This window comes from Theobroma umbraticum, unplaced genomic scaffold (genome assembly GCF_002168275.2).
Source record: "Theobroma umbraticum cultivar Fairchild unplaced genomic scaffold, ASM216827v3 scaffold_95.0, whole genome shotgun sequence".
NCBI lineage: Eukaryota > Viridiplantae > Streptophyta > Magnoliopsida > Malvales > Malvaceae > Theobroma > Theobroma umbraticum.
The window spans coordinates 9,008,923-9,036,746 of NW_018397257.1; the positions used below are offsets into that span (position 1 = coordinate 9,008,923).

The 27,824-nt window shown below is 35.8% G+C and overlaps 3 protein-coding genes and 1 pseudogene across 7 annotated transcripts; 1 reads left to right on the plus strand and 3 right to left on the minus strand.

The window, feature by feature from the left end:
• Positions 1-134: 134 nt before the first annotated feature.
• LOC110412124 (zinc finger protein ZAT5 pseudogene) lies at positions 135-1,246 on the minus strand (annotated as a pseudogene).
• An 8,844-nt stretch (positions 1,247-10,090) lies between these two features.
• On the minus strand, positions 10,091-13,328 carry CSD2 (copper/zinc superoxide dismutase 2). Its single transcript, XM_021422434.2, has 8 exons — positions 12,957-13,328; positions 12,260-12,321; positions 12,119-12,158; positions 11,925-12,020; positions 11,812-11,843; positions 11,575-11,650; positions 11,183-11,236; positions 10,091-10,279 (listed from the first exon to the last, which is right to left on the minus strand). Exons 1-8 carry the CDS (start codon positions 13,240-13,242, stop codon positions 10,254-10,256), a joined length of 672 nt encoding a protein of 223 aa, XP_021278109.1. The 5' UTR covers positions 13,243-13,328; the 3' UTR covers positions 10,091-10,253.
• A 1,526-nt stretch (positions 13,329-14,854) lies between these two features.
• Positions 14,855-22,350, plus strand: LOC110411860 (uncharacterized). Of its 5 annotated transcripts, none has more exons than XM_021422198.1 (7): positions 14,855-15,466; positions 16,089-18,986; positions 19,958-20,011; positions 20,301-20,655; positions 21,107-21,202; positions 21,295-21,329; positions 21,879-22,350. In XM_021422198.1, the coding sequence occupies exons 1-4, from the start codon at positions 15,020-15,022 to the stop codon at positions 20,556-20,558; spliced, it is 3,657 nt and encodes a 1,218-aa protein (XP_021277873.1). In that variant the 5' UTR covers positions 14,855-15,019; the 3' UTR covers positions 20,559-20,655; positions 21,107-21,202; positions 21,295-21,329; positions 21,879-22,350. The 5 variants fall into 5 exon arrangements, with proteins under 5 accessions (XP_021277873.1, XP_021277872.1, XP_021277874.1 ...); XM_021422197.1 differs by having other exon boundaries at positions 21,890-22,350; XM_021422201.2 differs by having other exon boundaries at positions 15,325-15,466; positions 16,081-18,986; positions 21,890-22,350.
• Positions 22,351-22,834: 484 nt separating this feature from the next.
• Positions 22,835-24,651, minus strand: FRU (FER-like regulator of iron uptake). Its single transcript, XM_021422203.2, has 4 exons — positions 24,079-24,651; positions 23,727-23,924; positions 23,397-23,570; positions 22,835-23,296 (listed from the first exon to the last, which is right to left on the minus strand). Exons 1-4 carry the CDS (start codon positions 24,568-24,570, stop codon positions 23,192-23,194), a joined length of 969 nt encoding a protein of 322 aa, XP_021277878.1. The 5' UTR covers positions 24,571-24,651; the 3' UTR covers positions 22,835-23,191.
• Positions 24,652-27,824: the final 3,173 nt, after the last annotated feature.

Below are 27,824 nucleotides of genomic sequence, written 5' to 3' on the forward strand. Positions count from 1 at the left end.
TAAAAAAAAAAAAAGATGCCCCCATCACTCACTTTTCGTGAATGAAAGGCAACCATGAACACTAACCACTTACTTACTCAAAGTATTCAACTTCAACAAGTAGATCATCAAAAATCAGAAGTCTAAAGAAGAAATAAAAGAAGGAATTCAAAGAATAATAATTGATAACTGTAAATAATATCAAATTGAAACAATACTAATAATTCACATTGATCGATCCATAAGTTTTTTTTTTTTTTTTTTTGGGTTTAGTAATGGCAATCTACCAAAGCTGGTGTGGAGAAAACAATAGCTTGTTGGGGTACTGCCCAAATTGGAACTTGGAATCCCTGAGATCATCTTCCGGTGCTGGAAGATTAAGATCTAAAGATAGAATATTTCTAGGCTTGATGTCATCACCATTGCTGGAGTCGATCGTAGTGCTAGTAGTATCAGCACTCATGGTCATGCCAACTGGATTGCTTGCAGCAGCAGCAGCTGCTGCTGCCGCCGCAGCCGCGGCAGCCCTGTGCCGTCTCATGTGACCTCCGAGGGCTTGACCAGAGGTGAATTCAGAGCCACAGATTGAACACTCGTGAATCTTACCCTTGTTCCCATGACAAGCCTTGTTGTTGTTGCTTACTTGTAAAGCAAGAACAGGACTTTCCCTGTTGAATTGCCCTTCTTCAACATCACCTTTCACTGCCAAAACGAGTGGTTTTTTCTCTTCTGCCGTGCTCCCTTGGGCTTCTTGTGGCTTGCCCTGTGCCCTCCTAGCGCTTGGAATGAAGGGAAAGATCGGTTACAGGTTTTACACTCGTAGACATAAAATCCAGCCTTGTTTGTCGTAGTAGCTATCTCAGAGAACTTTCGAGTTCCAAACTTTTCAATCTTGAATTTCTCTCCCACATCCCTTTTCGGGCCATCACTTTGTGCTAACATGATTAGGCAATTAGCCATGTCCTCTTCTTCCTCAGTGCTCTCATAAATCTCGCTAGACGTCGTCGGAGAGGAAATTGAGTTGTATTCCTCCACCACTCCTCCTCCTCCTCCACCCGCAGCAGCACCAGCCACCGCTATTGCCACCACCACAAGCACTTGAAGAGCTAGAGGTCACCGTGACGCCGAACGGGGACGCTGACCTTTGGCGCTTTGTACGCTTGCCTTTGATGATCAAGGCTTGGTCATTAGACCCCACAAATTCCTCTTGAGCTTGCATATCCACCCTCTCCCCCAAACCAAAGCCCAGCCAAAGAGTACACAGGAGTTAGAAAAAGGAAGAAAATTGTACTGTAAGAAGGAAAAAAGAGAAGCGAGTGACCTAACAAAGGAGATGAGTAACAGCTAGAGAGAAAACAAATGAAGCAAGCAAAGATAAAGAGTATAAAGGGAATCTTATATATAGTGAATGGTAATAAGGGTGGTTGGTGTCTATGTATATAAATTGAAAATTTTCGTAATAAATTTGGAGTCAAAACTCAAAAAAGCCGCCCCGTGAATAGTTACTATGTACTCCATGAATTTCCATATATATCACCAATCTTTTTCTTGCTTTCCCAGCCTTCAAAGTTGTTACTATTAGTTGAAACAAATATTTTACTTGTGTCTACATCATTCGACCAATAATTAAATATCATTTCCCCCTAATTCTTCCTTCTCATGCAATTTATGTTTAATCTTTCAGTAATTATATTATACAGAATTGTTCGTTTGAGAATTTAATTCTGAAGATTTTTTGGGTTAGAATTACGACAACCAATTAGGAGAATAACTATATATATTAAGCATTGATTAACTAAGTCTTGGCAGTATCTTAGGGAGGAGAAGATAAGTGCAGGCAAAGATTAGAGTTGAGAATTAGGTGGAGAGAGAGGGAGAGAGGCTGAGAAGGGGCAAAAATGAGAGTTAGGACAGTTCAATTGAGTTGGTGTTATGTTAAGAGTAAGTTTCACACACAGACACTCACTTCCTCACACACAGTGTGGCAGCCAAGTCACGAATATACACAAACAAAACCATTAAAAGCAAAGGGGAATTGCACGTTAAAAGCATGCTGCTGCGCTCATTTACTCCACGTCTTCTTAAAGCAAAGTACGTAGCGCCACAAAAATTGAGTTCCTGAGAGAGAATCTGGTTACTTTCAAGCAAACCCCATCACTTTTTTATTCTTTCTTTCCTTCTTTCTCCTTTTTTAGGATTATTATGATTTTGATCAAAGTAGGGTATTTCTTTTTTCTGTCTGTCTCTGATCTCATGGAAAGCTTGTGGGAATAAACTGTAGTTTAGGCCACCCCCCAAGGCCAGTGCTCAGCCCAGCAAGAAAAGAAAGGCATTCAACTGCAAAGGTTTCCATTGTCAAGTAGGCTCTTGTTGAACACAGGATGTTTACTTGACAAGTCACAAAGTACGGTTAACACAGGGAGTCTTGTGACTATTTTTCCAATTTCTTTTTTTCATGCTCTTTGCAAAGCCATTACATTGGGTTAATAATTCTTTCCCCACCATGTATATGTCTAATCAACTAATTTCGTGAATTATTGAATCAATTGCTGACAAGTCAATCTGGGCCTGTTAAAGAATTCAAATACCAACTTCATTTATTGAAAATTTAATGGGGAATGCTTAAGTTTCAAGTTCAGTCTGCCAAACAAACCATGTTAGTGCAGCAGTTGGCATCATTGAAATGTTGGCAATTTCAAAATTTATGAAAGTCATTACCCACCAATTTTCTGCAAAAGAAACAACAAATACACTAACAGAACAAGAACTTCATACTGGCAAAGTGGCAATTGACATGAAACTCATGACCAATAAGATTAAAATAAGATAATAATTCAGGACAAATTTTGTCATTTCAATCCCTCAATTTCAAAGGAGGGGTCTATATCTGCTGCGTGGGTATGAATATATTAATATACATATACACATATTTACTTCCATAACCCCAATTTAATTGCAAAGAGACAAAAAAAGAAATAAGACTGGGTACAGTAAGGTTGAGTGTAATTAGCTAGCTAGTTGGCCTATGTAAAAAGATTCTCAACTGACAATGATTAAATCCGTACTTTATTTATTCATAGAAATGCTAAATTCATTGTTTCCAACGATGCTCCTAGTCGAGAATTCATGCATCAATCACCACATTGAAACTATTTTTCCCAGCCAATGTTACATATTTTCTCCTATAATTTGATTGAGATTCACTATTGTTTAGTCACACTAGGTGATATTTACTCCAAAAAGTTATGAATCTTTTAGGAGCAATATGTGAAGTGCTCTGATTGTTGTCAAGATGTGATATCTGTTTTTTTTCTTTAATTGTTTGAAATGCAATCCTAATAATCACAAAAAAAAATTAAATCATGTTTCCGAAACTTAATTGGACGTCTTGCTCTTCATGATGTTGATTCTTCAAAATCTTGTTTAGATGCTAAAGATTAGAGTGGTCCTCACATATTCCTTGTAATGGTAGAGTGATTAGGCTGTGCTCGATAAATTATTAACGTGAACCTCCACCAAATACTCTTTCTCAATTGTTTTTCCTACAAGAAATCTCGCTAAATTAGAAATACTGCAAATTTTACAGTAAATTAATTGTACTTTGTTTAGATAAATAAAAATCTGGAGCAGATAATTACTCCAACCCCAAATTTAGGGTATCAACTTTGAATCCATTGCTATAATAATTCATTATAATTAGTGTTTATCTACTGAACATTGCTTTTTTCCAAAAAAAAATTAATTTGATAGAATAAATTCATACGTATAAGTTTTTCAAAATCTGTTACTTGTTTGGTACGGAATTGAAACACTTTGTCTATTTCTTTTGAAGTGCTTGATATGGCATTTATTTGGGTAAATTTACACTTATATTTATTGTATAACTTTTAATTAGTTCAATTTTTAGAATGTAATTTATCAATGCTGTGACTGAAATTGTTATAATTGCTCATCCTTTCATTAATTAAGTGGTGGTATAGATTGGGGATCGATGGTTTTAACACAAATATAGGTCAACTTGTTTGATTGAATTAAAATTAAAGGCCAATACAAAAGCTTTAAGTTAGGTGTAAGTCACCAATTAGGTACCCCAAATCAAAATTCAAATGATGCTATTAGTGATTAAAGGTGTTATTAATGTTTCTATAAAATCAAAATAATAAATGTGTAGGTAGATGTCACAAGTCTTTTCTTTAGGCCACACTTGCCAGAGTAACACGTTGCCAGGTTGTGAGAAATTCTTATCCTTCATGCCTTGCCAAAGCAATTAATTGCCTTTTGTCTTTTTTTTGCTTTATGATAATATAATGAACATCTTGATCAGCATATCCTTAATTCATGTTTTCTTCCCTAATTCGTTGTTAGATCGACAAGTGTTAGTTGCAAACCTCGACCCACAGCCAAATGAACTACCTTTTCGCCCCCTGTTTGAGCCTTGGGGTGGCAATTCGGATCAATTATTCTGATCAAATCAATGTTTGTATCGTATAAACAATTCTCATTAATTTGAATCTTGTGATAATGAAAGGGTGGAATTCATATGGGATGGCTTCTTATAAATAAGAAAGGATTGAGATTAATATGTCAAAAGAAATTAATTCGTAACATGATAAAAAATATAATAAATTTACATTTTTTATTCAAAATGCATATTTGATAAATAGATGAAGATTTTTATTTATAAATTTAAAATTCATTTATCTCTTATTTATGTGGGATCATAACAAAAGGTAGATTCCTTCTACTATTAGATATATAGTTCCAAAGTTAGATATATGAGAAATAAATATATAAGATATGTACCAGAGTGGGGCTGACGGGGCTGATTCTTGGCGTAAGAAATTAATGTTGTTAGTTATATGAGGCACGTAAGGGAAGGTACACAGCCGCAATTCTTTGCTGTCTTCTGTTGTTGCTAAAGCCACTGAAGGAAGTTGTAAAGGAGAGCAAAGCAAAGCAAAGCATTCTTCTTTTTCTCATCATATACCCAATCCGAATGTAACAGAAAAAGCTAATTGATTTGATTATAAGTTCATATATAAGATAATTATCAAAATCTTAGTTAACTAAGATGTGATTAATGAAATACAAGAGTTTATATAAATTTTATACACTATACATTTATAAAGTAATACTTTGTAATTCAGTAATAGTGTATAAATTCTGTGAAGTCAAGGTACATGATACCTAGGTACAATTTAATTCTATCACTTATACTATTCAAATCGGATATAACAAACTTTGAGTCATAAAAAAGGAAATTGAGTATTTTGATTTCTTTTTAATTTATTTCTTTGTCTTTTGATTTTTTTTATTTATTTCATTGTCTTTTGATGTGTATTTGATTATAATTTGTTGAATAATTACTCTTGTTTCTTTTTTCTAGCCTTAGTGTCATGGCTCCAAAAAAAAGCCATGTGAATCCTACATCAAACAGAATATATGATTTTTAATGGTTAGAGTCACAAGTCTCACAAAAACAACTTCATAGATTGAACGTGGTGTAAATTTTTAAATGTCAATATCACTCGAATATATAACTGATGTGTAAGATTCATGGCTTCCTTCTAAAACCATACCATCTTCCTCCACTTCAATAAAGATCCGTTGTCCTCAATGACATATTGTTAGTACCATAATCCGTTCTAATACCAACTGTCTCCATTGTCTTTAGTGGCACATCGTTAGTACCAAAATCTATTTTGATACTAACTGTCACAGTTTACATCAGACCCTGTTGACCTCACAGGTTGAAGGTCAGACCCTATTGACCTGTTAGCCTCATAGGTTGAAGGTGGTGGTGTGAACCTTTAACTGTCACACCTTTGGTCTCACGGGTTGAAAGTAGTGTGAACCTTTAACGGTCAAAGTTCACACCAACCTTGTGAGGTATTGTTTGCTTTGATCTATTGGCCTCATGATTTTGTCTCACAAAAAATACCTCACGGTTAAAGGTAATGTGAACTTTTAAATACCCAGTATCATTCTATTACGTAGTCAATGTAAAATTCATGGCTCTAAGACTATAATATCCTCCATTGGCTCCTCGTTAAAGCTTCTTTTTCATGTGAGACTTATGACTCTATCTGCTAAGAATATAAATTCTCTTCGATGTGCGATTCACATGGCTCCCCTTTAAGTTTGTGACACTTAGCAACCTTGTAGTAAACATTATCCTATAACAAGATCATATTAAAAAAATCCAATAAAATGATACTATTTAAATCTGGCTGAAGATATGCTGATGAAGAGATGTTGATTGATCAAATATAATATTTGATTTATATAAGCATGTATTAGCTAACAAAATCATTTTGGGATTGGCTTATTACTGTACACCAGATTCGTTGATGATTATTTTTAGATATTTGATCCAATATCTAATTGGACTTAATTGACGATTAAGTATATTTAGAGGACAATTATATTTAATGAATAAATATTTTTAACCCATAGAAATTCTTGGTGATCAAGTAATTATGAGAGAAATGAGTTTTCTTTGGAATAATAAAAATATCATATTACATAGAATAGAAGGTATTTCATGGATTTAAATATTAGTGACAAGAGTTTGAGATTTAGTGTTTATTTATTGATGCTTTGTATTTTTTATAATCTTTAATATTAATATTGAATGTGTTTTTATTTAAAAATTCAACAATTATGAATGAAGTAAAAACAAATGAGACTGATAATGAATTAATAATGAATTCTAACTTAATTTTGATCAGTATATTAACAAGACACCATAGAGTTAATCTCATCCAAAATTGAATACTAAACTTTTCTCAAATTTGTATGAAATTTGGGGTCTTTTCCAAACTCTGGGCTCTTTTTGAGAGATGGGGCCTATCTGCTGCTGTCATCAGATAGAGCAACATACTCTTAAGCCTCTACAGACACTACACTGCACTCAACCAGTGAACTTAATACTCACTCCACTCACCCACCTCTCTCTCTCACCATTTCTCTTGGGAGAAAGGGAGAGGGATCAGGAAGAGGCTGAGCCACAAGTCATGGGGTGTGACTCATGGGAGCATGTTAGTTGCAACTTGCAAGTTGCAGCTCAACCTCAAATTAAACTATTTGATATAACAAACAAACAGATATAAGTGTTTTTGTTTTATATGTTTCTTGGCTGTCTGTGAACAAACAAATTAAGCCGGCTTGTCCTTATATTCTTTTTTATTTTTCTTGGTTGTCAGTGAACCAACTCCCTTTGGAATTGGAACTGGTAAGAGCATAAGAAAAATCCCTTCAGTTAAGTATCTAGAAGCAGCATGGCTTTTATGTCTGGCAATGGTGGATGACCAAAACCCCTCAAAATCTGGGGAGATCAGAAGGAAAAAGCTATAAGGTTGGTTGAGCCAAATACAGTGGATCCTCTTGTTCTTATAAAAATTCAACAAAAAATTTGGGATTTCTTTAATCCTTTGCTTCTTACGAAAGACCCAGAAACTGAGTAGACATTAGCAAACAAATTACCAAACCAAGTGTAATAAAGCATTAAACCAGCTCATGCTATAAGGAAAAGGTAGGGATGCCTGGTCCAAACCGGTTGTTACAAGAACTTTATTATAAAGACTCTTTGGTATCATTACTACTTTGTTCGCTAGCTGGGATAACTAATTCTTGCCTGCACTTGGATTAATTTGATGAATTAGGTTACTTTTTGCATAACTGCTGGTCCATATGCCTGCTGGTCCATATGACTGATGTCATCTGAAAATTTTCCCATGATTTTCCTCCCATTGTTTTCAGTGCTACTTTGATCTGTTTAAACTTCACTCAAAAGCATTCCCCCAAGTCTACTTAATGCAGGGATGGGGTATTGTGCAAGGCACCTTTCCTTCTCATCTAACAGCATATTATTATAGTGTAGTTCAAGTCAGATCCTTGAAACATCTAATTCTTATTTATTTATATTTACTAGCAGTTCACACCAATATATATGCATGTTAGAAATCATCTTGGTAGGGTGATAGAGACATTTGAGGCGTGGGATGAGTAAGGATTTAGCTTCTGGCTTGGACCAAAAAGTACTACAAAAGTAAATATCACTATCTGCAGAAACCCAAAAGCAAGCAATGCAGAAGGAGTCAATGCTTTTTTGTTTTTTTTTTGGGTAGGAGCAACCCCACTTGCATTATCCTGAGTGCTTCAACTCTTTCTAATTTAAGCGTATAGTGAAGCTGAGAGGCTTACAAACCATGTCAACAGTTTAGGGCCAAACCACACACTGTATTCATCTGTCAACTCTGCTGCTTATATGTGTACATCTTAGATACACACAGACAATAGCCATGAATAAATGGAGCATGAATCCAGATAGCTAAGCAAAAGCAGCAGAAGAGAGAGTTTTGCATGCCGAATCCTGTGAAATTTGTGAGTTTATCTTGCACTTTCATGTTGAAATAAAGGTGTTGGTGGGTAGTGGCAGTATCAGTGATGACTTTTAGTAGCAGATGTTGATGCGTAGGAGTACCACTTTGGCAAGTTGTAAGTAATGGCACAAGGAAGAAAAACGAGGACAGCGGTAGCCATCAAATCCTTGCACTAGCTTTTAAGGACAATTGACTTTATGCCAACTCTACACACATAAATCCCTTGGTATAGGCTTCCACGACTACTCTTTTCACTTGTTAATTTCTACTTTGCATCTCACAATTGCCTCGTGATTTAACTCTCGATCAAGCATTAAAACAAAGCTAACAAATCTTAACTCAATAGATTGCTACCGTATACTTGCCCCAGCGGCCTTCATTGCAGTATCTCCATACATTTGCTGTTCCAATCAAAACCTGACATTAAAAAAAAAAAAGGCATGTTCCTTTTTCATTTCTGGTTAATTTGAGTTTGATTAGGTCGCCGACCTACTGATACTCTTTGTTCCTTAATTTCAACCTAACATTTAATGATTTTAATGAATGATTGAGTGACCAACCTACTCATTTTTGCAAGTTATTTGTCATATAATAAAAAGCTTGTCTGAGATAGTGGAACTTGATTTTATGAACACAAGTAATTAAGTACCTTTCTTCCTCTCATTATTTAACCATAAATTATATTTTTAAGAAATAAATCTTATATATTATGGTGGTCAAACTTATTGACTGATATATATCCTACAATAATTACGCAATAATCCTTCTTCCACAACCCTTAAAAACCTGATTGAAGTTTATATTTGATCTGTTTAGGTTAGTTGACATGTTTAAATTAACTTAATAATGGGTTTTATATATTGCAAAAAAGAAGTAGAATTAAAGTCTAGTGCTTTTTTTTTTTGGGTAGCAGCAACCCTAATAGAAAATTCCAATCAGCAACTAAACAGATGTGACATGAACATGATCCCATTTGTTTCCTTTGGTGCACCAGTCAAACTAATTACTATTACTTGTTCCACTTTGTGAAGAAGATTACTGTTCAAAGGGAGAACCGTTTCAGGAAAGATATTTTCGCATTTATATACATGTATACATGTACTAATGGTTACTTACCAACTGAAAAACCACGTTGCTTCAGTGGCTCATCTGCTTGTTGATTAAGATTTTTCTTTATTCTTTCATAATTTCGGCGTAAAATACTGGGTTGTGCTTCTAACTTAAATAGAAAGGCAATACTTTGTACAATTTGTGAAAGTAATGTGATCTTAATCAATTTTTTAAGATCAATAAATTGAAAGTACCAGGTGGGTTTAATGCTATGGTAAAAGAATCGATTTGCCGTTATTTGTGGGGATAGTTGGGCTTCAGCTAAAAACTACCAGGCGGAGGCCCATACGACGGGCTGTTAGCTCCATGGTTCATGGTTCAGGCTGCTTGGGGGCCGGGGGAGCGATGGTCTGTGTTGTGAAAGCTACTGCGGAGAGGCTAAGAGGCTAAGGCCCAAAGTTGAAACACGCTTATAGTTTGGTATTTGTTGAGTCCACGAGTTTGATTAGTGTCCTAGCAAATTTAATGGTTTCGGCTCGCAGACAGCCAGTGACAACCGGCTGCCGCATGGCATCAAAAATTTCTGTAACCAGCTGCATAAAGTTTCATTCTCATGTTGGAAAATCTGTGAAAAGATGGAATTAGCAACTCAACAAGCAAATTCGCTGCTACATTCATAAACCATGCAAGTTGAGTTTTTATTGCGTAGGGAATCATAACAGACAAAGATCAATGTCTCATATTACACTCTCAACCTTGAAAGTAACATGCGGCTATGTAACAGAAGTTGGCAAAAGCAAGTGATAAATAGCACGGACAGTACTGTTATCGTAACAAGATTTATATTGGAGTCAAGCCGACGACACCTGCACACATATTTCCAATACAAGTAAACATGAGAGGGAGCTAAGAATTCAATATAATGTTTGAAATGTACCAGCTTTGATATGAAGAAGACATGTTATGCTGGGAAGAATATCGGCCAGGCATGTCAAAGATTGTCAGAATTTAAGAGTCACAACAGGAGAATGCCCAACTGATATCGGCACTGTAAGATCACTTAGTCCAACATTAGCATTTAAACCTCCAAACATGCGTTAAACATCTCTTTCCCTATGTTACAAAGGCTTGGGGGCAAACTACTGGATATTGGTCTCAGATAAGATGTTAAGGCTCTAAATTGGCACACAGCAAATGACAAGATTATGTCCAAGAGAAAGCAGATAGTTATATACACCATATCCATTGCCAAGCCATAGATATGTAAGTAATTTAAACATTTCAAGACTCCATCTGTAATGGCTTACTAGTTCTTCTAGCAGTTTCAAGACTCCATCCTCCCATGGCCTTCTAAAACCCCTCCCCACACCCCCACACCCCCCCAAAAAAAATGAATAAATGGAATTGAAGATACACCTATCTGAAGGAACTACAATACACAGATCTAATTTACTCAGGTTTTGAGAAAAGGTTAAACCAAAAGCAATATCAGTCATCAAGCAAAATCAAGCCTTGAACAGAGCCAGGAAGCTTAAACCCCAAAATAAAATAAAGGCCACGGGAAACTGGTATTAAAAGCTGCAGAGTCCTCCAAGCTATTAATATACTTTTGCTTAGCCAAAATAATCAAGGAAAAAACAAACAAAAGATAATTATGCTCAAACCATAGATGCAGGAATAAAGAAATCAGAGATGTCTGGAAAAAATATGAACTTCTTGTCTACTCTTAAAACACATAGGCATTTACATAAAAGCACATGTATGCTTACCACATGCCAATCTTCCACCAGCGTTGCCAGTGGTTAGACTAAGTTCATGTCCACCTGCAGACGCATAACCATATAGATATATAAGAAAAACAAAGTTAGGAAGCAAATAAAAGCACATGAAAGAAATGACAAAAATATAATTTTGATTATAAGAAAAAAAAAATGCCAACCGTTTTAAAATCAAAACCAAAATATGCCCCTGACTAAGCATATCAGCTATGATGAAGCATAATATTTAAGGAAAAAATATTCTTTCTCTGACCAAATTCCACCCTCCTATGTCCAATATATTATAAGTCTCCCTTCTCTGACTATAATAAAGTACGAATCCACAACTTATGAGGGAAGTTTCCTTGCAAAGCAAAGGTGAAAATTGCGAGCCAAATAATTACCCTTTCCAAGATCATCCTCAAGCTCATGAACGACAAGTGCTCTTCCAATGACAGCATTGGGGCCACTTAGTGGTATCTGCACATGAGAGTAAAAAATTTAGAAACTGAAAAGGAAGCAGGAACGAGAGCCTTTCACACTGTGAAGGAAAATTGCGCATGCACAGAGACACAAGAGAATGGGCATGCTTGGACACTTGCACACAGTTTATCAGAAAGAAACATAGGTTTGAACAGCACCTGCTTGTCCACAATTGTTGCCTCTGCCACTCCTGTGTCACCGAAACATTAAGCAATGAATAGATCTAATTGGCGCACAGAATCATTTTATAGAAAATTTAAGAATGCATTACCAGCAGCATTAGCAACTATGTTTCCCAGGTCACCCGCATGGCGTACTTCGTCCTCAGGAGCACCATGTGTCATATTGTTAGGATTGAAATGTGCTCCTATCAATTAAAATTTTAAGAAATAAAATTTTTATATACACATTAATTGAAATACAATAAGATTCTAAAACATGAGATTCAAATGCAATAAGTTCTACCTGTTGACATGCATCCATTTGTTGTGTCACCAAACTCGTGCTACACGTAAAACAAAAAGAAAGATTACAATCATAGATTTGAAAGAACTTTTCTGCGCTCAAATCCTTTGACAATGATTAGCTAAAGCTGAAAACACTTACTAGGTGGAACCCATGAGGCCCTGGAGTAAGACCAGTAATACGAACATTCACAGTTGTAGGACCTATTTACAAAAGAAATAAGTAAGCATTTACAGATGATAGCAACACTTGATTGCTAGAAAATGGGAAAACTATGGACTTAAAATTTTTTCTTTTTTACTATTGAATTTTCAGTGGCTCCTAGAGTTGAGTTTCCATATCAAACAGCGAAAGAAAGAACATGTCCAGTAAAGTGTCAGTAAGGCCTTCATTTCCTAAAGTTTGTTGCAGGCTAGACATTCCCTTCAACTTTAACTTGAACATAAAAAATCTGAGTACAACACCCAGAAACCAATCAGTATAAATATCAGCTTGAAAAACTAGAAGGAAATTGTCCAAGCACTAAAAATCTGGCATTTACAACATTTTTTAAAAAAATCTCGAACTAGAACTGAGCATACCCTAAATTTACCATGACTCTATCCAACCTCAAAGTATCAAACTCGGAAATGAATTCACCAATAACAAAAATCCCCAAAAGCAAAATGTACTCATTTCCTTTCTTTTGCTTCTTCTCCTCAAACAAACTTTGAATTCCCAAGAAAGAAACCAAATTTCCCCACTAAAAAGCAACAGAATCCAGAACCCAAATCACAAAAATGTATCACAAAAACCTAAATAAAAAGATGAAAAGATACAAAAGAAAGAAGAAACTGACCATCATCATCTTGGGTCAACGTGACAACACCTTCAACTTTGGAATCACCTTTAAGGACAGCCACTGCTTTCTTGGTAGCAGCGAAAACAATAAGTGGCTTCTTGGGAACAGCGGCAGCAACGGAAATGGATTGGCCAGGGAGCTTGAGAGAGACACCACGAAATGAGGATTCAAGAATTGCTGGGGTTGATGGGTTAGTTGGGAGTGGAGACAGGAGAGTGTGGTGAGATGTGGTCGCTGTGAGAATAGCGTGGGCTGCCATGGCTGCTATAGCCGCAGCTTGCATTTGAGCGAGTGAAGATTATGATGGGATAATGTGAGCTGAGGTTGTGGTGGCTGCTGCGGCCCTTGGGATTTAGCTAGAAAGTTAGTGTGCTGACTTATTTATGGGGAGGGAATGATCCATCTGAGTCGGCTCGGTGGATGGTGCTTGATTTTGCCTGCGGGGACCGGTGTGGGTCAAAATCTCTAGTAAAAAGTGGAAATCCAGGGACCTTTTTTACCATTACCTTCAGAGTATCAAACTTCAATTTGCTTTTACACTATCTGAAGATAAGCTTTCAAAAGCCCTCAACCACATTCAACAACAATTTCCCATGCGACTAAACTTAATATTCGATTAATTTACCATGTCTATAAAAGATGGAAAATGGGAAAAAATATATAAAAAAATGGTTTTAAGATTGAATTCTTTTAATTAGATTATTGAATTTAATCATGATTACTATAAACATGATACCTGCTGTCGTTTCCCGTAAAACCAAGTCTTATTTTTTCATTTAAAATGATTACTCATCTGCATCGAAATCTTTGTTATTATCAGTTAATACTAATTAAAATTAAATTATTTCATTGTGAAATGTGAAATGAATGTTTCCTATTAACACAAAATAAAATTTACGCGTTCTGACTTATATTTAAAACTTGCTTTTATAAAAGTTTCAAGATTGAAGTATAAAATTTTCTTTTTTTAAAAAAAATATCAGAATTATTATTTATTTTTATGAGATCTAATTACTTAATTTTAAATTCTAAATTACAATGATTTACATTATATTTATTTATACTAATTATTATTATTAATTATTGAGTTTAATGTCACAAATAAAATGATATCAAGTCAGTTCATTAAAGTTATTTAAAATTAAAAATATATATATTTATAAATATAAAACTAAGAATGAATATATGATTTTATTTTGACATAATATTAAAATAATTTTTTAAATTATTTAAAAAATTTTAAATAATTTATTTTTTTATTACATCATATATTATTATTTTAAATTAAATAAATTTTTATAATTAATTATTGATAAATTATAATAAATTAAAATATTATTTATTATTTTATATTTACATGATATTATTGATGTAAAAAATAAAAAATATCACATATACATATTATTATATCAAATTAAAATTTTATATAATTACTAATTATAATATATTAATATATTATATTATCATTTTAACCTATCACATTAACGTCATACAATATATAATAATAAATTATATTTTGATAAAATTAATTATTAATAATAAAAATTTATTTAATTTAAAAAATGTATAATTAAATACAATAAAAATATAAAAATTTATTTAAAATTTCTTTGAATAACTTAAATTTTTTTAGATATTATGTCTTTTATTTTTTATAAAATTGATTTTTTTCATACAAAACTATTCATTTAAAAAATTTACTCAAAATTATTTTTTTTTTCACTCTTGGAGTGATCGTGCTAAATTGTAGTTATATTAGAAAAAAATAAGGTGTTAGAATATCGAAATATTCTAAAAGCAATTCTTTATTGAGTAATACAGTATTTTTTTTTAATTCAAAAACTATAATAATATATTGAATACATATTACATAACATAATTATGAGAAGAAAATTTCTTAGAAAATAAGAGAAACAAACAGCCGGAGACTTGGTTGCTCCTTGCTCGAAGCCCCCAGACCGGAAACAGCCCTTTTCTCTTTTAATTTCTTTTCAATGGAAGTCCACCAAATCCAATCCAACCCACATAATCGCCCGTTTCGTTCTCCTTTTCTCAATTAAATGGACTCTCCTAACCCGCCTTCAATGCGGGTCCTGACCCGACCTCCTCCTTCACCTGTTCCCGCTTCCTCTTCGGATCCTACCCCTCCGTTACTACCCTCCTCGCCTTCACTCCCCCGCTTTCTCGACGGCGTCGTGGTGGTCGGCTTTATATCTCGGAGACCCGACGACTCTTCCCAGCTCATTAACCGGGTTGTAGACTCCAACGTGTTCGGGTCGGGTAAAATAGACCGGGTTTTGTCTCTCGATAAAGATGAACTCAAGGATTGGTTTAAGTATAGGAGAATTAGTTACTACCATGAAGAAGATAAAGGGATTTTGTTCTTGCAGTTTTGCTCAAACGGGTGTCCAGTTTTTAATGGGTCATTGGCTTCTGGGTCGGATTTTGATGGGGTTTTGGAGGAACGGGAGTTCGGGGATCTCCAAGGCTTGCTTTTTATGTTCTCTGTAAGTTATATTTTTCCATTCATTTTTTGCTTGCTCTAATGGGGTTGTAGTGTTTTTTATTGGTGAATTTAATTTAGTTAAACATATCAGTTTTCAGTTTAGAATTTGACTGTGGTATTGAATATTGCTACATTTGATGAATTTAACGAAATTTAAGATAAGCTTGGAGTATGTACTTAGAATAAGGTGAAATGGAGGGTTTTTATTTAATTGTTTTTATTATTTTGGGTAAATGTGTGTGCATAATTTGGCATAATCTTGAAATGAAGTTCCCCTTTTTTTTTCTTATTTTTTTTTTAGAACTGAAATGAAGTTCCTCCGTTATGAGTTAAGAGCATAAATTTGAGAGCATGAGGCACGTAATACTAACCAAAAAAGGAAAATTTGTGGACGTGGTATTGCTCTATCAGTGTGTTAATTATCTGGCACTAAAGTGGTCTGCATCTATCTTTTTTTGTATGTTCAAGTCCATTTGTTTATCATTTTGTGTTATATGGTACAATTAGTCAGACAAGAGGCAATGGAAAGCCTCATACCATACAACAAACTTTTTAAGAAAGCATTTTGTTGAATACTTATTAATGGCTTATATGTCTAATGATTAACTCATTTAGCAATGCAGGTCTGCCATATAATCATATATATTCAGGAGGGTTCACGCGTTGATACTCAAAATTTGAAAAAATTTCGGGTGTTGCAAGCTGCTAAGCATGCATTAACCCCATATGTAAAATCTCGAACAACACCACCATTGCCATCAAGGCATTCTTCCTCAACTTCTCGCCCTTCATCAATAGCAACTGCTGCCAGCACTTCTCCAGGTAGAAGTGGTGGCATGTTGGGTCGCAATGCTTCGGCTATCTCTCTCATGTCAGGTTTAGGTTCCTATACTTCTTTGTTTCCTGGGCAGTGTACCCCAGTGACACTATTCGTTTTTATTGATGATTTCTCTGATGTATTAAATTCTACTCCTAATATTGAGGAGTCAGTAGAAACATCCTCAATTAATCATGCTTCTAATTCAAGCAGTTTAGCTAGGCCAACCTTGCCCATGAAAGGTTCTGCTTCAGTGGTAGTGTTAGCACGTCCTGTAAGTAAATCCGAAGGTGGTTTCCGGAAGAAACTGCAGTCATCTCTAGAGGCACAGATCCGTTTTTTAATTAAGAAATGTCGAACACTCTTAGGTTCAGAAGGCAGCCACAGTGGGTCAAGAAGTGCAGGTGTTTCAAATTCAGCCCCTCTGTTTTCGCTTGATGCATCTAGGGCTGTTGTGCTGCTAGACAAGTCAATGAATCAGAGAGGGGAATCTTTGGAGTTTGCCACTGGTCTTGTGGAAGATGTTTTGAATGGAAAAGCAACTTCAGATTCTTTTTTGCTTGAGACCCATAGTCAGAGTGCAAACAAAGAGGATCTTTCATCTTTGAAGGATTTTATCTACAGGCAGTCAGATATTTTGAGGGGAAGAGGGGGATTGGTTGCTAACACCAACAGTGGTCCTACTGCTGGTGCTGGTATGGTGGCTGTTGCTGCTGCTGCTGCCGCCGCCTCAGCTGCCTCTGGGAAGGCATTGACTACGCCTGAACTCCCAAGTTTAGATATATGGTTGTCTTCCAGTCAGCTTATTCTACATGGACTACTCTCTGCAAAGCGTGGGTGTATAAATGAAACTGAAATCGGTAAAAGAAAACCTCGTCGAAATGCCATTTCTGGACCAACTGAAGGGTTTGCTTCTAGAAGTAGTGAATCTTTAGATATTGCGGTATCTTGGTTGGAAAGTGGTAAAGGGCTTAACACAAAGTTTTCTAATTTGTGGTGCGAGAGGGTCCTTCCAGCTGCAAAAGATATTTATTTGAAAGATTTGCCTGCTTGTTATCCCACATCGCAGCATGAAGCTCACTTGGAAAAGGCTTTGCATGCTTTTCACTCAATGGTCAGAGGACCTGCAGTGGAGCTGTTTGCAAAAAAGCTGGAGGAAGAATGCACATCAATGTGGAAATCTGGAAGGCAACTTTGTGATGCTGTTAGTTTGACAGGAAAACCATGTATGCACCAAAGACATGAATTTGAGACTGGTGAGTTGCCATCAGGAACTCTGATGAAACCTCATTCTAGTGGATATGTGTTTCTTCATGCTTGTGCTTGTGGTCGGACACGGCGATTACGATCGGACCCTTTTGATTTTGAATCAGCAAACATTACTTCCAATTGCTTTCCTGACTGTGATAAGCTTCTTTCAACACTCCAGCTACCAGAAGTAAGCAGCAAAGGACCAATTCAGCCATCTTCCTGGAGTTTGATTCGTATTGGCAGTGCAAGGTACTATGAACCTTCTAAAGGCTTACTTCAAAGTGGGTTTAGTACCACTGAGAAGTTTCTTTTAAAGTGGAAAATATTTTTAGAGAAACGGGAAGCCCCAAATGTTGTATCAGCAAGAACTGTGCAACTAGGTTCTATGGGTAGTTCAAGTACAGATCCCAAGGCTGAGTTTAGTGCTGATGTTCAGTTAAAGAAGGCTAGTGCCACAGAGTTCTGCTCTGGAGCAATAGAGAGTGCTGTTGAAAATACAAGAAAACCCTTGGAAATGAGCAAGTTCAATGGCAACAAGATCAGTTTTGGCAGAGGCCTTCCCAATTTCACAATGAAAAAACCTTTTTCGGAGGTTGTTGCTGGATCAGCAGCTACAGATTCAGGATTCCCTCCTCTTCAGCTGAGGAAACAACCTTCATCAGGGTCAGAAAAAGGAATGAAGAAAAATAAGGCAAGTGATCAGAGTTTGGAAGGTGTTCATGCAACTGTTGATCCAGGATCTCAAGAACCCATACAGATTTCATCTGTTCAGCAAAGCTTAAATCAAGTAAGTTCTGATTGCAGCACAGATAGTGATCCCTTTTTACGGATAGGCAGTAATGTCGTTCCTGTGAATGTGAGCAATGATGAAAAATCAAAATTGAACCCTGACATTAAGCATGTGATGGCATATGTTGGTTTTGAGCACGAGTGCCCCCGGGGCCACCGTTTCTTACTGAATCCTGAGCATCTTAATCCACTTGGGTCCCCATATCCATTATTTGACGAATCTCAAATTGCTTGCTCAGTGGAAACTTCAGACTACACATTGGCTAATTCTTCAAAGGTGGGTAAGAATGGTGGTCAGGGTAAAGTTCATCGGAATTCAAATGGCACTATTAATGTTGCTGCTCCTGTAAATAAGATGAAAAACAAGGACAAGGGCAAACAGGTGGTGGCAAATGGTGATGTCTTTAAAGATGGTTCGGCACAACTTTCTATGCCTGAGAATCAGACATTTGTGAGTGTGGCAGGTGCGCCTGTCACTGTAAAAGACCTTGAAACAGGGCTTCATTCTGTTAGCCTTGATGATGGTGGGTCTGCTTTCTCTATGTTGAACAGAGATTTACCAATATACATGAACTGTCCACACTGCAGATCTGCCAGGAACAAAAAAGACCAGCCTAAGGTTAAGTTTGCTAGCTCAATATCGCAGCTTCAGAGAATTTTTCTGGTATGAAATACCACAAACACTTTTCTGGCACATTGCCTTAAACTTTCTTCACCTTGTTTGAAAAGTAGTATTCAATTTAATGACCATATGCCCTGTTCAGATTTATTTGGAATCATATTAATTCTGCATATATTTGTCTTCTTGGAATGCATGCATTGTTATTTCATCGAACATGAATACTAGGGACTATTGACATTTGAATCAGGATAGCTCTCATTTATGTAGGTTCTACCTGCCCAAAGTAATCAATATTGCATATGAAACAGATTGTTAAATGCTTAAAAGTTTGTGAACTCTGACTTAGTGAATATTTTAGGGTTTCATGACAAATCTTTGTAAAATTTATAGTATCATCACTTAGGCAACAAAGTAAATGCTTCTGGTTACATTTAGGTTTATTGTATTTTGTATGCTGTGCTGTGGGGTGTCTTCGTTTATTAAATTGTAGTTGAAAATACTTTTTGTGTATATATATCTTGGTACATTTGTGTCATCTTGAAGCATTTACAATTTTTTGTCCATTTGATTGCTCTATGAGGTAGTTTCTCTCACTGGTGTACCATTTTCTGCATTAAAACTCATACATAATGTCTTGAAAGAAAGGCTATTGTCTGAAAAAATGAAGGAAAGAAAGAAAGAAAGCAAGAAACTCCCTGTTTACCAAATTTGTACCTTGACTATTGTAAAATTGTGCATAGTTGTATGTGTATCAGAAACTAAAATAGGATCAACACAGCTCAAATCTTATTTGTTAATGGTTTGATGAGTGGAGTGGATCATTTGGAGGGCTTCTAAATACAATATTTTCAACTATTGCTTCATGCAGTACTTTTTTTCATTTTCTGGAAAAGATCATGGTTGATCATAATTCTGGAACTTAAGTACGCCTAACTGATAGGAGTTTCTTTCGTCATATTTTTCTTTTTTTGCCTCCAACTACAATATGCCTGATCAGTGAAATCTGCTTCCAGGTCACACCTCCCTTTCCTGTTGTTCTGGCAACTTGTCCTGTGATACAATTTGAGGTATATCTCACTTCCTCACTCATGAGCTTTGCTTTCTACAATGTATGATGTTACTCCTCGTAAACTTTATGTGCTTGGGGATTTTAGCAGGGACCCCTAGATTATTTTTATGTTGTCTTGTTATTCCCCTTTATATTGATATCATGCCAACTTGATGATAATGAAGTGAAAATTGATAGATGCTATTACTTGGATTTGTCATGGGAATGAGAGTGCTTTAAACTTGCTAAGCATTCAGTGGTTTTTGTGCTACTGCTTCTCTAAATTAATAGTTAGAGTTCTGTTATAGGCATCATGCTTGCCCTCATCAGTTCCAGACCGTGAACAAAAGTTGCAGTTCAGCCTTGGATGCAAAGTGATCTTACCACCAGGGAGTTTCCTTGTACTGAGATTGCCATTTGTATATGGTGTACAACTGGAGGATAAAAGTGTGCATTCTCTTAAGCCCTTTGAAGATAAACCTGAATTAACTGGTTGGATTAGTAGGGGCACAACATTGCAGCTTATGTCCAAAGGAAGTGGTCTCAATGAGGGAATTTACAAATAGATGAAGTTACTGAGCCTAAAATTGACTAAATTGGATATTTACACCAAGGATGAGTCTGCAGAGGCAGAGTTGTGTGACCAGCTCCATCGAGACTCAGGTGAGGCATTTAGAAAGATGCTTGCTAAGTTGTTATTGTTTATTCCCTTTTTAATTTCTCATCTGTTAAATTTGAAGTGGCTATTGTTTATATCCTTTCTATCACTTCATGCACTGCTTTCCTAAAGAAAGATTTCAGAAAGCACATCATTGAAGATGGATTTGAGTGAAAATATGTAACTACTTTCTTGATGTAAGTTGTTGCTCGTAATGAGGTGAGCCTTAAGTTAGAACCTCTAGATTCGAGAAGAATTCTGTTATAGCTGGGTTGATGTTTTGATTTTGAGTTTAGCTCATCTGAATGAAAGTTTTATTTGGTGTTAATGTTCTTAAGTTATAATTAGAGACTTAGGTTGGAGCTTAATGGTTAGAATGAGGGTATCTCTGCATCTCCTCCTCTAGAATGATCTCACCTCTGTGTATGAAACTTATATTCAGAGGTGTCTTTGCAGAACGAGGATATTCATGTATTACCATCATGGTGCATTTGGTAACTGGTGAAGTTGATAAGAAGGCAGAGGTGAATTGAAATGTTGGGACATTTTCAGGTATTTATTTTACAACCTTTGTGTAAAAAGGATATGTATTATCATCCTCAAATCGTCGGGCTTCCTATTAAACATGTAATTTGGAACCTCAGGTGGCTGGTGTTCTCTAGTGGACTCCTGGTGATGTGTATGTTCTCTATGCCTGGCGTTCCCTCATCCTTATGTTTGTATTTTCAAAGATGAGTAGATATATTTGCGACTATGCACATCTAACTTGATTTTCTTTAGAATAACTAGAACAAGCTTGGTGCTTTCAATCCATGAATTCTCTAAAATACTAGTACTTTATGTTGATGCTCTATGTATCAAAATAATCTTGAAGATATCATTATTGTGATTAGGAGTAGTGCTCTCGCCGAACAAACTTACGAACTTGTACATATAATTTGCATGGTTGTAGTGGAAGATTAGGGACAGATGTTGCACTAATCATGAAGATACAATTGACTAAAGATAAATACTACTAGTTATGTTTTATAGCTTATGCCATCTTCCCCTATCAATTGTTTCTGCATAATGTGAACTAAAATGCTAGGAAAGGTATTGATATTGTTTCTGTTCTTCAACATCATTCCAGTTGTTATGAAAAGTTGACATGTACCACGTGTTACTGGTTTGTTTTTTACGTGTTACCTAAATTAACTGCAGTTAAGTGATACAACTTGATTTGAAGTAGTGTTATTGCAGCTTGTGGTTGGATTGGTCTTGGCTTCAAGCATGCTGTGTTGATTTTTATAGAACTTGAGAGAAGATGGTGGAGCAACTTCAAAATCTCATGCATGCACCTGCGTTTGCTGCTTGGGGAACCAGCTTTGTCACGGTGAAATAGTTTCATGCTTGTGGACTTGTTGCATGCCCGGCAGAAAATGGAAGTTTGCATTAACCCCTGTTCACTTATTCCACCTGAAAAGAAGTGCGCATAGGGGGATTAAAAGAAGGGCAAGTGTAATTAGGCAGAGACAAGTTTATGATGGGGGCAGGACTGTCCCACAACTGAAATACTGAAAAGGTGAAAGAAACCTTTTTGGTATTATTATATCTAACTGCAACCACCCCAAGAAAAATTCTAATTAAACCTCTATTGGAAATTGTTCGGATTTTTTATCCCTTGTCTATCAATGAATAGAATCTTTTTTTTCCCTTTCTTAGCTCTCTCTAAAGCACTCCCTCTCAAATTCTCTCCTGCTTACTTAGCTCTTCCTCTTACTTGTTCTTTGTCTTATAGTGTCACTTTCCTATTCTCTACATTGTCCATCAATACCTACCACAGTACTTTACTCTTCAGAGACTGCTTTAATAATCCATAGATGGTTTAATCTGTGTCTTGCTATTTTGGCAATGTATGAAGGTTTGCCCTTTTTAGGATTGATCGTTCTTTACCCCCTCCCTTTTCTTTTCTTTTTTATTTTCAAGTTGCAAAGAATTAGTCACTCTTTTTTATATCTAAATCAATCACCACCAGATTATCAAGAAATAAAAACAGAAAAAATGAATATATCCCCAGTGACCAAGTCTAATTCTTCTATTGTAGTTTCGGATACATTGGGCATCATATGTCACCAATAATGTAAATTGGGGAGCTGACCAAATACCAAGATCTATAACAAATTGGAGTGATTAGATCGCAATAATAGGCAGCAACTTAAACCATAAATTAAACTAGTTGACTTTATGGTTCAGTTGGGTTCCTCTAATTTTTGTGCTTCATATAGATTGTTTATTCACAAAAATACTACTATTATAAATCACACTCGGCAGATTATCCATTAGAAGTTACCGGCATGATATTATTAGTTCAGTTTGCGGCAACAGGATACTGATACACGTATTAGTACAAAGTTTCAGCCTTGCATGTGAGATCTAAAAGCCACAGATATGTAAGACTTGTCAGAAGAGAAAACTGTTCATAACAAGCCAGCACTAATGGAACTCAATGCTCACCGATGATCTACACTGTAGACATCGCTAACAGGTTTCGAAGAGACAAGACTAGGAAGATAAAGGTGTTGTAAACTCAAATCCCTGGTTCAGGAGAGCGCCCGTCACCCATAACTTCAGGTTTGGCAAGTTCATGGACAGCTCGAAATCACCGACCTGTTTTAGCAAAACAGCTTATTAATTGCAATAGAAAAAGCAACAGGAAATCTACGAAAGGAACAGAACGAGGATGACAAATAAGAAAAGGATCACTTGCATTTAGAGTAAATGTCAATACAAATCTCTCAGAAGCAGTGGTCAGATTGGAATTTTGGACTTTGAAGTTAGTAAGGGTCTCAAGAGCCTTGTAAAGTGATACTGCAACCCCTTCACCTTTGTCGCACACCAATCTAATGTAAAACCCTCTTTCTTCCACTTGAAACATGTCCATCTGCAAAGCACAGCTATAAGAACTTGGCGATGTTTAACTTACATTTTGGGACTACTCTTTCTTTTATGTAACCATTGTTTTCGTTTCTATGGAGGAAAGGCTTATTAAAGTCAAAATCTCAAAAAACAAGGGGAGGTTGTTTATCTTCGTATATACCTGCATAATCTTCTTGCACATAGGATGGCTGTTCCGTGCAACTCGAATCTTCACAGGCTTATCAATTGGCTCTTGGTACCTTTCTGACCCTGTCAATGATGCTTCAAGACCAGCAATCTCAGCTTTTAGCTTCGTAGCCTGCATTTGCAGGTCTTGCACATACCGCACGGCATCTCCAATTATGGAAGCCTTATCCATCTGCAGGCATAAGAAGTTTAATTGTAATCCATAAAGTTAGAATTAAGGTTGCACAATGATGGGTGCAACTGTAAATCCATGAACCGCTGTATTCTTGATGCTAAAATGGGTCAAGAAATATCTGAGAAACTAGTGACACTGATATCACACATACCCTAGTTATGTTAGGAACCAGGGAACGCAATGCATAGAGCTTCTCCTTCATCCTACCCCTCCTCCTCCGCTCCGAAATCAGAGTTCTTGACCGATCGACCTTTGCTTTCTTTGTCGCTGTTCCTGTTGTTGTTGTTGTTGTGATAGTGGTTGTGGTTGTTCCGGAAGTGTACTCATCGTCATCGTCATCGTCATTATCTTCCTCTCCATACTTCATTATTTCCCCATCAAAACTAGACAATGCATTGTAAAGGTAATTAGGATCCGGTACCATGGCCCTTGAAGCATTAAAGCCAAAAGCATCTCCAGCTGTTGAACCAATCTGCTTATCAACACAACAGCTATTGACAAGATCATAATCAAAATCAGCGACAGAATCTTTGTTTTCTCCACGAATCAGATCGATGAACTGATCAAAGTTAGGATCATCAATGAAATCATGTAGCTCAAAGTCGTTAGGGAGCTCCAGCGAGTAATCTCTGGATACATCCATTGGTTACTATGCATTGCCTGATTGTGGGAGGTGTGGCTGACTAGCTGTTATAACTTATAAATTAGAATCTAGACATGCTCTGCGTCATTTCCTGGTGTGAAAGGAATCGGATGGAGAATCTGACGCTGCAAGTGATGGTTTTTCCATTATTTAGTAATGACTAAATTAGCGAGGTAGTGACATATATAGCCTGTAACATCAACCATAGACTTAGAATTGATCGAGATATAATACATATTCAATTTTATTAAACAACTCTTGAGATGAAAATTAATCATTGATGTTGACTAGCAGGTTGTAAGTCCTCTAGGATCGGCTTTGGGTTAAAAGAAACACAGAGAAAAGGGACCACCGATCTGAATTTATCCAAGATTTTAATCTATCCCACGTGCTGGATTAATGAAGTTCATTTGGTAATAAAATCATTGGCGTCAGTATACAACTTCAATGCTGAAACTTGGTCAGAATATGATGATAAATGGACCTCTAGGTTGCAAGAAATTATTCAATAAATGCATGGACCTAGGCTCCATATTTGTCAGAGTTGAGGCTACTAAACTAACGACATGCATAACACAAAGGTGTCTGATACGAAAATGGTGATCGCATAGTGAATAGCTCTGCTTTGCAACTGCTAATGTGGGGTGAAAATGGTCAAAAAAAGCTATCAATGACCCAAAATTCTCCAAGGTTAGTTGTCTCGAATGAGTCTAATGACATCAGAATTCATCTTTCCATAGATTTTTATTTTTCAACTTGTTGTTGGGCATCCATCTCCTGGCACTGGCATTCACATTCTGAGCTGACACGCACTTTTGTTTTAAAAAGGCAAAACGACACAATTTATCGATATCTTTTTGTGGGTCTGAATGGAACCGATAATCTTTTGTTCAATTTGAAAAATGAAAGAACAAAATTAAAAACTGTCACATCTGTCTTGTGTACTCATATTATATATATATAGTAACTGACAACATCTTAGTGTGGGGTGGGGTCTTGCTTACATCTTAACTGACAAAATTAATGTCTTAATCATTCTGCACAAAGCAAGCTTAGTGCAATTGATCATTTAATTATTCTATATGATTGTTTATTGTTTCAGTGGGGCAATGGGGCAATGGGGCAAAAGCGTGGGGGAACGTGCCCCGTTGTGCACTTGAGATGCTCCTTTCGTTGGAACATGAATAAATTAATGAAACAACCTCGGGGTTTCCACAGGCTTTTCCTTAAAACAGATTTCAATGCTTAATGTTCAATTTTTCAGGGCGGATTACATAGGCCGTCTCAGCCCAACCAAATTTTTGGGCCTTTTGTTGATGATAAAGGTGGCATGGCCCATCAGGATTGGCCATTGGATTAGGTTGGGTTTAATCTTTTCCTCCCATCCAAGCTTTTGGTTGGTCTGAATCTTTTACCTATATCATATCACATCACTTGCTTACCACGTAAGCAGCATTATCTTTATAGGGATGGGTGTCACGGGGCGATTCTGTGGCCCGTGACATAGGGCCGTTGTTGTATTTCTCTGATAAGCTATTGGCTACTGGGAATGGATATCTACTTATCTTAATATCTATGGCATTTTAGGTGCACTGATATTGTAAACATGCAAAAATTAGTGGTATCAAGCTACTAGAAAATCAATTCACAATGACACCTACATATATATATATATATATTTTATTTTTTTTCAATATATATTTATCAAAGAAATTTGGAGGGCATTGTATAATTTTTCAAAAAATATCTTTAGTTATATATATAAACTCTTAGAAAACTTGAGGAGGTAATGTTCCCTCAAGCTTGTTCATTGTTCCACGCCTCCTTCAGGAGATATCACCTAGTTTTATGTAGTTCATGAGAATTTTAAATGGAGAACAAAAAAAAAAGGAAAAAATGAAATATAAATGTAGAATATCAAACCCCCAAAATGAAGACATGTAGACAATTACTTGACTGGAAAATATGCTTGACCAAAGGCCAAGTGGCATGATTTTATGGATATTCTTAAAAGAGGACCAAGTGGAAAGGATTTAATATGTAAATCAGCAACATGAACAGTGTCTGGTCGTCGCATTTTTGGTTTTCTATTTTTGTTAATGTTTTTGTGAACAAAGAAATCATGGCCAACTCTTTCTGGTCAAGATTAAACAAAGCATGCCATTCGTTCCTTGTTCGACCACTTGTCTTTTGATATGATATTGTTTCTTTGCAGTTGCATCACGGACCACAACCGCCCTTTCAATTCAAACCTTCGAGATTTTATTATTATTATTATTAGTATTATTATTTTATCTAAGTGCGGCAGTCTTCAACCTTGGCATGATGCCATGAATATCATCTCCATGTTCGATGGAGCTTGAGTCTGAGTATGTCTAAATCGTTTGAAAACTTTGTTTCATCACTTTCAGTGATCCACAATAATTTGCACTCTTTTCCAATTTCTTACCCCAAATTACATCTCTTCGGAAGTTTTTTGTTTTTTCCGTATTTGGATTCTAAGCCACTTCTTCCTCTTTAGCCCTTAGGTGCAAATATTGACATTTAAAGATAAGTAACATAATAATTGACCAAGTCTATGTAGCAAGATTGTTAAAAACATAATAATATCTCCAAAAATACTTCTTAAATTATTTAAAAATTTTAAATAATTTTTTTATTACTTTTAATTAAATTTTTATATTTTTATTTTAAATCAAATAAACCTTTTATGACTATCGTCTTTAGTCAAAACACTACTTATAATTTTATATCACGTGATGTTAATGTAATATGTTTATATATCATAGTAAATGTTAATGTGAAATGTTGATATAATATGATAATACGATCATATGATATTTTTATTCTATACATCAACGTCATATGAATATATATGAATAATAAGTAATATTTTAATTAATGATAATTAATCAACAATTAATTGTAAAAATTTATTTGATTTAAAATCAAAATATGAAAATTAGATTGATAGTAATGTTTCTTTTTGCTCTTTATTGCTGCGCTCTTCCAGATGGGTGGGAATCCAGACTATGACTGGTTCATGTGCTTCATGTGAATTGAACTTTGTTCTCACGAGTCTAAGTCTTTGCCTTCCATGGACTAAAGACCTTTTGCAGCATGCATGTATATTTTGGTTTATGAACACCTCTTTTTTATCTTTCAAAAACAAAAGTTTTTTCCTAATAAATTGCTAGGGGAAGAGAAGGAACCCAAACTCAATAGCACATGACAGAGAGCAAAATCAAGAAATT

Bases quoted from the DNA above. Each gene is read 5' to 3' on its own strand.
- CSD2 (XM_021422434.2), bottom strand. From the start codon at position 13,242: ATGCAAGCTGCGGCTATAGCAGCCATGGCAGCCCACGCTATTCTCACA. The intron at 12,322-12,956 runs GTCAGTTTCTTC...TTTTGTAAATAG, and splicing joins GTTGACCCAAGATGATGATG to GTCCTACAACTGTGAATGTT. The intron at 11,651-11,811 runs GTGCTGTTCAAA...TCTCATGTGCAG, and splicing joins CAACAATTGTGGACAAGCAG to ATACCACTAAGTGGCCCCAA.
- LOC110411860 (XM_021422198.1), top strand. From the start codon at position 15,020: ATGGACTCTCCTAACCCGCCTTCAATGCGGGTCCTGACCCGACCTCCT. The intron at 15,467-16,088 runs GTAAGTTATATT...TTAGCAATGCAG, and splicing joins GCTTGCTTTTTATGTTCTCT to GTCTGCCATATAATCATATA. The intron at 18,987-19,957 runs GTATGAAATACC...ATCTGCTTCCAG, and splicing joins AGCTTCAGAGAATTTTTCTG to GTCACACCTCCCTTTCCTGT.
- FRU (XM_021422203.2), bottom strand. From the start codon at position 24,570: ATGGATGTATCCAGAGATTACTCGCTGGAGCTCCCTAACGACTTTGAG. The intron at 23,925-24,078 runs GTATGTGTGATA...TTATGCCTGCAG, and splicing joins TGGTTCCTAACATAACTAGG to ATGGATAAGGCTTCCATAAT. The intron at 23,297-23,396 runs GCAAGTGATCCT...TTGCTAAAACAG, and splicing joins TATTGACATTTACTCTAAAT to GTCGGTGATTTCGAGCTGTC.